Genomic DNA, 11,294 nt, shown 5'->3' with positions numbered 1-11,294 from the left:
ACCCATTTCTGTGGTTTTTGAGTGTTAATCTTTTTTTTTTTGCTGAGTCATCGTAATTTTGCTGAGTCATGCTCATGACTACGACTTCTACATCCTCCTTTAGTATTTCCTTCACTTAGGACCCACGTCCGAACCCATTTCCATGAATTTTGAGCGATTATCTTTCCCGTGAAGACGCGAGTTTGTTCGGATTTTGCGCCAAGTGCAGAGGAGAAATGCTTCGCATTTGCGTAATCATCGAATGCTACGTAATCGAATGTTAGGTAATCGAATGCTACGCAATCATCGACGATGGTTTCTGCCATAATTTTCTGAACAATTTATTTTAAGTTTGCTGCGGAAGGTGCGCGTGTACTAATTGAAGTATTTTACTGGAAGAGACGGACATTATTCGCGCGCACAATTAATGTGAGCAGTTGACTAATCTAAAAAAATTCTCACTAATTACATTTATTAACTTTAGGGCACATGTTACGATTGATGGATTGAAACCGGTTGTCCTCAAGGCAGGTTCACCCATGTGGGACGAATTTTAAAGCTAACACCAGTTTCGAGTTAAGCACCGTCAAACTTGTGGCAAAATGTACTGTTCCATTTTTAAACAAAACGCCTTCTTAAGCAGTGTAGGGCAAATTGAACTGGAAAAGGAATGCATTTTGAGGATAAATTTAAGCAGCGCGAAGGCGAGGAGAGCAATCGAAAACGAACACGACAGGGCGAACGTGAAACTGTTTGATGTGCTTGTTTTCGATTCCTGTCCTCGTCTTTTTAGCGCTGCTTCAAGTTATACTCAAGACGGGCCAACTCGTCCAAATCAAGTTGTTGCAATGCATTTAGTCGCACAATTCGGGGGCGCGTACCTCAGAACTGGTACAATCCTTCGAATTTCTCCGAAGTGTGATATATCATTGGGATTAGTCCTTTTATTTCAGCGTCAAGAGAAAAAAAATTACAAGAGCGATGTTGTGGGGCGCAAGAAGCCACCTCAACGCTTGATTAAGGCTTGCACCTCGTTTACAATTACCTAGTAGCAATCTGTGAAAGCTATTAGAGTTACACAAGCCGAACACTATATATATATATATATATATATATATATATAAACAGCTCAAACAAAGTCAGACATCGTCAACTAGTTGAACATTTCAAGTTCTCCTGCAAGTATTGTCTGCCTCGTCCAGTTATCCAGCTGTTTATCGTGTTGTATGGCATAACTGTGCGAAATATGAATTTTGTTCTATCTTTTTTAACCCTCTTTATTCTTTTGTCCAATGTGACTACCTGCGAAATGTCAGTGAAATGTTTGTGAACACTAGAAGACCCGCATATACAGTCCATACTTAAAGAGAAACTGAGACATCCACCCAAATGTAGCAATTCGCTACTATGGAAACCCAACCGGGTTCCTCGAAAGAAAGCCTCGCAGTTGAAGAAAAATTCGTCCTGGTCCGGGACTCGAACCCGGGACCACCGCCTTTCCGGGGCAGCCGCTCTACCATCTGAGCTAACCAGGCGGCTAGCAGATGGCAGGGCGAAGTCGAATTTGTCGACAACTCGAAGCAAAGGCAAGTGTATGGTGTAATAGTTCAGCGGAAATCCGCTAGGTGGAGATAAGTAATTAAAGAGAAACTTCGCCCTGCCATCTGCTAGCCGCCTGGTTAGCTCAGATGGTAGAGCGGCTGCCCCGGAAAGGCGGTGGTCCCGGGTTCGAGTCCCGGACCAGGACGAATTTTTCTTCAACTGCGAGGCTTTCTTTCGAGGAACCCGGTTGGGTTTCCATAGTAGCGAATTGCTACATTTGGGTGGATGTCTCAGTTTCTTTTTAATTACTTATCTCCACCTAGCGGATTTCCGCTGAACTATTACACCATACAGTCCATACGTCCGACTATGAGGAATGTGATATAATTTATCTATTCGCCAGTAATTTATTTTAATTTTTTTTCATTGCAATTAATTGGCTGTGCCGCGTTTTAATATGAATAGCTGAATAGCCGAAATGTTTTACTTCAGCAACAGTCATCCTTCACTCATTTAACAACCTAACACTACTGCAGAAGCCGGCGAGATATTGTGCTTCTTCCATTCTGCGATCCATAACAAATCAGTCAAGGAGTAGAAGTGTGTTCCAAACCATTTAATAGGGAAGTTTCAATTACTGATTTTTTTAATCCCTTCGCTCGTTAACATTCTAAAACGGCCAGTTCTCGCAATCTACGCCCCAAACATGTCACTTACACGCCAACTAATTCCGAGCTGATCCTGCGTCCAAATCAGGAGCCAAGGCGAGTTCCGGAGGGGCGGCTTACGCGAGCAGGGCCGTCGTCGCTCGGGCGAGACCATTGTTTGATCGCCGTCACATATGAAGCAGCCTCGCGCGCGCATCTCGATCTGCTGACGCGTGTCACCGGCCGCTTGTGTGTGTACACCGCCCAGTACACACTGCGCTGAGAGTCCCATGGCCTCGGATGGGTCACATTGTCTGGTGATACAACGACGCCGGCGGTTCGGTTTTGACCCGGTTTAGACGGCCTCCCATAGGAAGGCCCTCTGCGAGAGACTACTTCAATCGCCGAAGACACCAGTTATCTGCACACAGAACGTAAAACGACTCAGTATAGGTAAGTACGTGCATGCAAATCAATTATCTGAACGTATCTTACCGAGGGTTGCGGGGAAACCAAAACCATAGGGCGCTGGCAGAACAAGTCTAGTGGGAACAAGTTCAGGCAGAGCAGCTCTTCGCGCGTGATCATAGCTCATGACCCCGGTGGTAGTCCGAAGACACTTGCCCTCTGAATAATTTCTTCGCGTAGACGATCCCCGCAACCGTGCATCATCAGCCATTGATATAAAGCTAAGCAAAGTACTATATATCGACCAAAAATGCTTACGGACCACGGGATCTCAGAAAACGCTAAATATCCGAGCAGCCTTTAAAAGTAGCCAGTAAAACCGTACATCACAATGTTGTTCGCATAAACCAGTAGTGGCTGGAAATAGGAATACCAGAATGCGTTTTGAGGCTGCGGAGATATTCAGCTTTTTGTCAGATCCCTTGGTCCGTGAACTTTTTTTGGTCGATAGTACATGCTTGAGCTACAGATGTGTTGGCCACAGGTTCTCCTGTTTATCAAAAGCGAAAAATGGGCGAGTTGGTGGGGAACCATGGCTAATTCGGAGCCCGACGACGCAAGCTATAAGGCACGAGAAGAGACAAGACACAGCGCTGACTGGCAACTGCATGTTCCTGAAAGTTTACAAAGCGCAGGATCACACACAAAAAAAGCTGAATACTTTCAAAGGCTGGTATTCGTATTTTCAGTCTGTACAACTATACGGGAACGCGATGTTCTACGGTTTTACTGGCTATACGGTAACAAACTGGTGGATAATTCAAGGTTTCTTCAGATCCTGCGGTCCATAAACATCTGACGCCTGCTGTAAATCATTTCCGACATTGCAGTGACGATGAAGGTACCAAGCTACGCCACGTGGGCAGTCCTTGGCCTGGCGACGATTGTACAATGTGCGTATAATTATCAGCCTATGTATATGCAAAAACGAGTGTTAAAGTAGTGGTATACTGGCAAATTCTGACAAGAAGGTGGACACAATATTAATCGTAGGAGATACTTTATCTTGCCTCTCTTCATGTATATGTGTTCTGTTTATCTTGTTATCAATGTAATAAAATTACGAATACTGTAGCATGCAACTTTCACTTGTGTGCTTAAAACAAATGACCCTGCAAGTCCGCGCGCCAACCAACATCGTCAATTAACCATTGCGCCATTCGGATAAACATGGCTAAGGTTATGACAGTGACTAGACGATGTCTCGCCTTCGAAGTCACAAGGAAGCTTACAGGAGGAAGCTTAAGATCGGGGCCAATTCCGATTGCCCTATTGAAATACCCGTAAGAAATGCTTTTATAAGACAACCGATAAATCGATTTGAACAAAATTTATTGCATTTGAGAGAGGACGTTAAGTTATAACGACTATAGGAAGCAGAATTTTAATTAAGAGCCTGCAATCTTCTACAATAAATAAAAATAAATCGTAAGCTTAAAAAACACGAAGTTTACAAATCTGTAACTCCATGCAAAAAACAGATAACGCAGTTTTGCAAGCTGCATCGGTTCGAGCATCTAAAGCGGACGAATACATAAACATACAGCTCACGTAAAATTGTTGCAATGTTTGCGACGCAAATGTCCTGCTCGCAAATTAGTGGTAAATATTTGAGACCGGCACATAATACATCAGTATATTTGTCCGCCTTAGATGCCTAATTACTCGTGTATATATATTATAGAATTGTGATATCGTCTTTTATTGCTGAGCTACATAGTTGTAAACTTTATACGCGTTTTTTTTTTTCAGCTTTGCAATTTTCAAGTCATTGTAGAATAATTGACAGCCTGCAAGCCTAAAGTTTAAAAATTACGCCTGTTAATGTTACTGTAGATTTTTTTTTCTTTTAAATGCAAGAAATCTCATCAAGTGCAGTGCAGTGGTCGCCGCGAAAAACGATTTCGGCGTTCCCGCGCGCACACAAACACACACATTTACATTTGTGTGTATATTTACATGTATGTATGTATGTATGTATGTATGTATGTATGTATGTATGTATGTATGTATGTATGTATGTATGTATGTATGTATGTATGTATGTATGTATGTATGTATGTATGTATGGGAACGCAGAAATTGTGTCATATAGCTTGACTTGTAAACCTATGGTTATCTACAAGGGGGGAGAGTTGGAAATGCGAGGGCTTCTGTCTTAACTACGTTTCAACGCACTCGTGTCGTGCTACTCACCGTTTTTCCCTCTCCCACAGGAGTGCTAAACTTAGCGGGCTAAGTCAGTGGGGCAAAACCGGGAAGCCGTTCAGGACCTACGTTGGTAAACGGCATTTTATTGCGATAGCAATTATATGGACACTCAAAAGCAGATTTCTGCCGTCGCCGTCGCCGTGAGGTTCCGTATGACGTCAATGGAGATGAAATCGTCGCCGCGCGCCGAACGCTGTATGTGCGAGTGAAAGGGCGCGAGGGGCGCGCGCTTTCACGGGGAGTGAACGCACAGCGGAGAACAAACGCGCGTTCTGCGCCGTGCTCGCTTAAGGGCTGCAGAAGTAGGCGTCTCTTTCCTCCTTTACAATCACCATATATGTAGAGCAAACGCGCCTTCTTCCAACGCGCGAGAGGCCGTGGGGGAGGGGGGGGTGGAGGAGGGAAGGGAGGCGACGTTTAGATAGCGTCAACCTTTCCCTTTCCCTCAAGAACCACTTATCATCGGCACCAAGTGCCTATTTATATCAGAGGCTCCGGCAACAGTCACCAACGCCGCACGCGTTTTGTGCGAACGCGGGCAAAACGCCGACGGCGTCGACAACAGTGCTGTGTGTTGCCGGTGCTGCTGCATGTCCAAGTTTGTACAGCGGATAAAACTACTATCCTTACTCCGTATAGCTCTCTACAAATTTGCTATCGCAATTGATGCTTCGCCTTTCAGGTGAAACTGCGACAACTTTTTCAAAGTCCCTTTACTATTATTCTTCGGTGCCCTTTTCAACAAATATAGGGAAGGTGTGTCGTAAAATCACACACTGCTGCTCCCTTCCAACGCCCGTCGCGCAGGCTTCGGCTGGAAGCACGACCTGTCGCGGCCCGTGCGCGACGACTGCTGCCGGGACCCGGACAAGTGCTGTCCGTACGGCTACCGGTGCGACATGCGGTACCGCAACTGCGTCCGGATCGCCGGCGACGAGAGGCCCGTCTACACTTCCCACTCTTCCAGCTCGCGGGCCCAGCCCATCACCAACTACGCGACGGGCACGCGCGGCTACCACTCCACTTCGTACGCCACGGGACGCTACGGCGTGCCGGACCAAGGATTCGCGCTCTCGCAGAACAACTTCCTACGATCGGGTAAGAACAAATTATATTCTGGTGTTTTACGTGCCAAAAACCACCATCCGATTATGAGGCACGCCGTAGTGGGGGAACTCTGGAATAATTTGGACCAGCTGGGGTTCCTTAACGTGCACCTGAATCTAAGTACACGGGTGTTTCGCATGTCGCCCCCAATGCGGCCGCCGCGGCCGAGATTTGATCCCGCGACCTCGTGCTTACCAGCCCAATACCATTACGCTATAGTACGGTAGTTACAAACACAAACATTTTCTTCAATGATTTACTGTTCGACAATGTGAGTGGAAAGGCATGGCTTGAAGCATCAAGCAGACCTTTCATACCTTTGTCTACCTCACTGGTAAGAGGCTCAGTATGCAGGTCTTTTGCATGACTCAGGCAGACCAAAAACCTTTGCATTAAAAAAGTCAATGCTCCGAACCAGCATTGCCTGTCAAGACAAGAATGTCAGAACAAGCACGAGGGGTCACAGGAAGGTGCAGATTTGAATTGATCAACAGCAGGCAAACAAGAAAAGCCTCAACACAGCGCCAATGTTTAACAAGGTGGCTGTCTAACTTGTAGTTAACATGTCTAGGCTTCTGTGTAAACAAGTTCTCTCATGAAAACGTTAGCACCATGCTGAGGCTTCCCTTGTTCACTAACGATTAATAAGTTCGGAATATAGCTGCACATAGCGCAACGCTGCGCGATTTCCTTCCCAAACTTTACTCTGTGCCTCTAATTGCACTGAAAGACACAGAGTAAAAGGAACAATTTAGCAAGTATTAATTAGGAACATTCTTCTGCATTCGTTCACAGACAACTGCCCCACTGGGACATACTGCTGGGATATTGACACCTGTTGCCTCATCCAGCATGGCTACAACAGCCTCTGGACACGAGTGGAGTCCACCTGCTGCACGCGTTACAACAGCCCCAACTGCCAAAGGGTTCGCGGCTGCAGAGTGACCATTGGTGACCAGCGCTACAAGTCCTATCGGGAGACCTTCACTCGCAGACCAGTCTACTATGGAGCAGCGCCCCTGATGGCCGTTCCAACGGCTGCAACTGCCTTGGCACTTGCCATTTTGCTTCGCTGCGTCACGCTGTACACTTTCAAAATGTGACAAATAAATTGTGGGGGGCAGCGGGAGAAATCAACCATTCTAAAAGTAATGTTGCTTAGCAGCAGTACTTGACCAGCGAAAACTCTTTACATTCAGAACCATTATTCTTGTCATTACCGTAAGGTTATCACTGTTCCCATTTTCACTTGTTAGGTTCAGTTACTTGCTGAACCTAACCAGGGCGTGATCTGATTGAATGACTGAGTTCAATACCTGAAAGGTGCATTTACCTGGACTGTACGAAATGCCGCGGTGGACCACTGTGAATCACTTTCGGTTACTCTTGCGCGGACAACCCAAAGCTTCTTTAGCGTGTGCCAGGTGCCTTCAAGTGAGCTTTTTTTCATTCCATCATTGTTAAACTATAGATACTGAAGCAATATTTAAACTGTTATCATGTTCTGCAGCAGAACTAGGGAACGACTGATTGAATGCAGCAAGTCACGACTGCCTCATGCTGGAACCACTCGGACTAAACAGGATCCTTGTGAATTCTTAGTCCCTGCTGACCATGTAGCATCATGGAAATGGAAATTTTAATTCAAAGGTCAGGGAATCGCTCTTGAAAAAGCATCCAGTTTAGTGTGGATGCTTTACGTTTATTTCAGCAAGGAAGCCTATGAATAGCTCACCAGGACTTCTCTCCTGTATTTTGTCCATTGTGGAAGCATGTGTCTGCATATCACGCATGCAGAGTTAGGAGAGCAAATTAAGTCCTTTCGAGGTATGCTAAGCAGAAAAATTATTTCAGCCATACTTTTTAAACTACTCTTCAAGAATACCAAACGAGGTCACTCTTATAAAGAGAAGAAGCATGGTATGCTTGAAAAGATGCAAAGGGATAAGATTGATTGCGACGCCACCTTGAAGTTCTCAAACCAGTCTGCCGTGACGTGGGTTTTGATGATGTCTTCTCAGGCCTAGTTAAATCTCATCAGTAAAGATCAACAACATTGTATTTTAAAAGAGCAAAAGACTGAGCTTAGTTTGTTTTGAGAACTGAGCCACATCTAAAATGTTGTCACCCAGCTAGTGTAAGCTAAAAACAGTTCACCAGCTAAAGATTGGCAAAAAACGTCTGCCTTTAGCAATGGCTGATCCTCGGAGAGTGCACGCGCAACCACGAACTTCATCATTCTCGCCTCAAGGGGCCAGTGTCCTCACGTGCCAACTTATTTCACGTCATTTCTCCCCTCTCAAAAGCGACCAACCCGGTCGCTTCAAGGGCAGCAGGCGAGCACTATAGCCAAGAGTGCTAACATTAAAGAAAACAGAAAAAAAAAACAGCAAGAAACTTATTTCGCGTCAATGTGAAAAGTACTTTGAAATCTGCTATGTCACATTTATGTAGTGGCAACGTTGTATTGGCGCCGAAGTCAATAACCCATAAATAGAGTCGGAAGGATAATTTATTCGTCTAAACTGACTCAGTGTTTTTCTTTTAAGAACTCTAGCTTGGGAGCTCATATATAAAAACCTATCTAATCTAACATATCTACTCTTAATATATCTAAAAATATATCTAATGCAACAAAATTGTTGCATTATACACAGCTCTCAAATATATCACTAATTTGTGAATACAACATTTGCAAAACCATTGTAAGGACTGTAACAATTTTAATGCATGAGCTGTAAACTGAATTACGAATATTCAAGAAAGATGCCCTCCGAATATAAAATATTTTTTTCATTTGTAAACCAACTGAACTAGAATGTTTGCGTGGAGTCTATTTGGCAAAATAAAAATCAAGCTTACACGTAACATTATTTGACACACGTATGTACAAAACCACTTACAATTGAACCTTCTGACTACTAAGAAGCTTGAGCTACTAATTATTTGATTGCTAAGGAGTTTAAGAGATTCAGTTTATAGAATTACGCTGTATATTTTTGGTGGAGTTATGACTGTAAACTTCGTGCTTCAATTTTTTTAATTGCTCATTTCTGGCAATTTTTTCATGATATGAGGTTTTAAACAAAAATTCTGCTTCATACAAGTGGTAGAATTTAACTTTCTTTTTCAAATGCAACAAATTTCATTCAGATCAGCCCAGCGGTTGCCTTATAAAAGCATTTCTGCGTTTTTTATGTATTTGAACAGGAAAATCGAGTTGGACCCAAGCTATATCTTCCTCTGAAGACCTCCATGGTAGAACTTCGATTCTTCTAACAACTTCAAATATCTTCCGAAGTCAGGCCATGTATAAGCACAAGCTGTCTGTTTTGAAGACGCTAAGAGCTGTTTCGTAACAAATGCAGTGATAGGAATGGCCAACAGCGTTTTGTAGCAGGTTTTGTAGCAGAAAAAATGCCAATTTGCAGCAGCTGCCCTCAGTTTTGTAGCAAGTTGCAAAAAAGAACAGGAGAAAGCAGTATTTATTGCTTTTATTACATGGTTACCTATTAAATGTATCATACGTGCCCTTTAATAAATGACTAGCCTTAGCATTGCAATAAAATGAAGTGCTAAATATTGTGCGAGCATGAGTTCACTGACAACATAATTAATGCAAGTGTTTATCAAAGGAGCACCAAAGTATGACACGTGATGGGAACAAAAACGCAAAACATGAATGTCAGCTGCACGAAACATCACTACGCTTTCTTCCCCTTATCTGCAGCATCCAAGCGAGTACTTTAACTCATCTTTTTTTGTCTTGCTTGAGCAAGTATTGCCTGGCCAGCCTCAATGTCCAAGAAGTTCTTCAGCTTTATGAACGTTCGTGCTACCCCAGCCACTTCCTTCTCAATTATATTGAGATATCAATTATATGGACACTACAAACGCATTTCTGTCGTTGCCATTATGTTCCTTATAAAGTCCAAGCCCGATAACATTGTCGCCGCGCGCTGTGAAAGCTTGCGAGTGAAAGCTTGCAAGGGTCAGCCGACGATGGCGGCTCAGTCTCGCATGCACATGGGAGGAAATCAGGAAGGAAGCGCGCCGTCTTCCGTCGAAAGCAACATTTCGGAGGAAGGGGAAGGGCGCATTCTACTTTGGCGGCGGCCGCCGTATCTTGAAAGCGATCTGCGATCCGGACAAAGTGTGCGGTCACGCGGGCTTCATCTTCAAAGCGATCTGCAATGCGCACAAAATGCGGCAAGTGCTGGTAGCTTCATATTTGCTGTGCTTTCGACACTTAGTTCGTGAAGCGAGAGCCAGCACGAAGGTCAATTCCCTCATCGCTGCTACCGCGCTTCCCAACTCCAGAATTTTGACAGCGAATTTCCACAGTCATCGAGTGAGATGTGTTCATTTTTACCTGTGCACGCGTGACACCGCGCTTGTTAATTTAGTTAGTAAGCAAACGTTTGCATAGAGCCAATAAAACTAATATCCTTACTTTGCATAGCTGTCTACTAATTTGCTATCACAAGTGATGCTTAGACTTTCGGGCAAAACTGACTTTTTAGCTAACGTTCGCATTATTTGAGCTTTGCTCTGCATTTGTACAAAGGCGCTCTCTGTTCAACTGCAAGGCACTCCTCAAAATACTCTGCTCACAAAGGTCACACCGCCGGCGCGAATGCAAGGCCACACGGCAAAGGGAAAACGCAGAATGGGCCGAGCGCATGTACAATTTGTCTTCGTAATAAACAGCGCCACTCTAGCCTGGCCCAACCCATGCACTGGATTGTATTGGATTAGCTTAGGTTTTGAATGGCAAGAGATGCAAATGCACTCTGCGCATAGGTAACTGCCGCTTGGCGTCGGCGACAAGACTTCTCGGTTGTGGGCCTCCGACATTAAGCGGCACGGTGCCAGGTAATCTCGGAGGCCACCCCTTGGCGCAGCCTTGTTGCAGTTTCGCTCATTTGTAGCATGGATGTAGCACCTGTAACAAAATGTAGCAGCTTGGTGCAATTGTAGCAGCTTTCCCATCACTGCAAATGAACGCTTGAAAGGTTACTCTTGCAATCCCCAGTAGTACAAAATGAAGTGCCAATGGCCAAAACCTAATCGTGGCAACCTTCTGGAGAATCCTTCTCCAAGTCGAGGACGCACACAGACCCATTGGCATTAAAAAGTAAACAAGATAATGTAGTGCACCAGGCCACGTCAGAAAATAGAATTTGTTCATGCAAATTTCTTCCTCATGCATTTTACTACAACTTGAAAATGCAATGTGGCCCCAAATCTCAGCTTCCGGAAAAGCACTTGATCTTCATTTTTACCACATCTATGTTTCATTCTGGTTTCATGGTACACACACCAGCAAAGACAGACAGG

The 11,294-nt window shown here is 44.4% G+C and overlaps 1 protein-coding gene across 1 annotated transcript; it reads left to right on the top strand.

The window, feature by feature from the left end:
* Positions 1–2,450: 2,450 nt before the first annotated feature.
* Positions 2,451–9,525, top strand: LOC119433077 (uncharacterized). The gene is made up of 4 exons (XM_037700220.2): positions 2,451–2,621; positions 3,467–3,529; positions 5,655–5,945; positions 6,750–9,525. The coding sequence occupies exons 2-4, from the start codon at positions 3,472–3,474 to the stop codon at positions 7,055–7,057; spliced, it is 657 nt and encodes a 218-aa protein (XP_037556148.1). The 5' UTR covers positions 2,451–2,621; positions 3,467–3,471; the 3' UTR covers positions 7,058–9,525.
* The last annotated feature ends 1,769 nt before the right edge of the window (positions 9,526–11,294 follow it).

This window comes from Dermacentor silvarum, chromosome 11, assembly GCF_013339745.2.
Source record: "Dermacentor silvarum isolate Dsil-2018 chromosome 11, BIME_Dsil_1.4, whole genome shotgun sequence".
In the NCBI taxonomy this organism is placed as follows: domain Eukaryota; kingdom Metazoa; phylum Arthropoda; class Arachnida; order Ixodida; family Ixodidae; genus Dermacentor; species Dermacentor silvarum.
This window is presented reverse-complemented; position numbering and strand designations above follow the sequence as displayed.

Coding starts and splice junctions, on each gene's coding strand:
- LOC119433077 (XM_037700220.2), top strand. CDS start 3,472: ATGAAGGTACCAAGCTACGCCACGTGGGCAGTCCTTGGCCTGGCGACG. Junction 3,530..5,654: donor CCTGGCGACGATTGTACAAT/GTGCGTATAATT, acceptor CCCGTCGCGCAG/GCTTCGGCTGGAAGCACGAC. Junction 5,946..6,749: donor GAACAACTTCCTACGATCGG/GTAAGAACAAAT, acceptor ATTCGTTCACAG/ACAACTGCCCCACTGGGACA.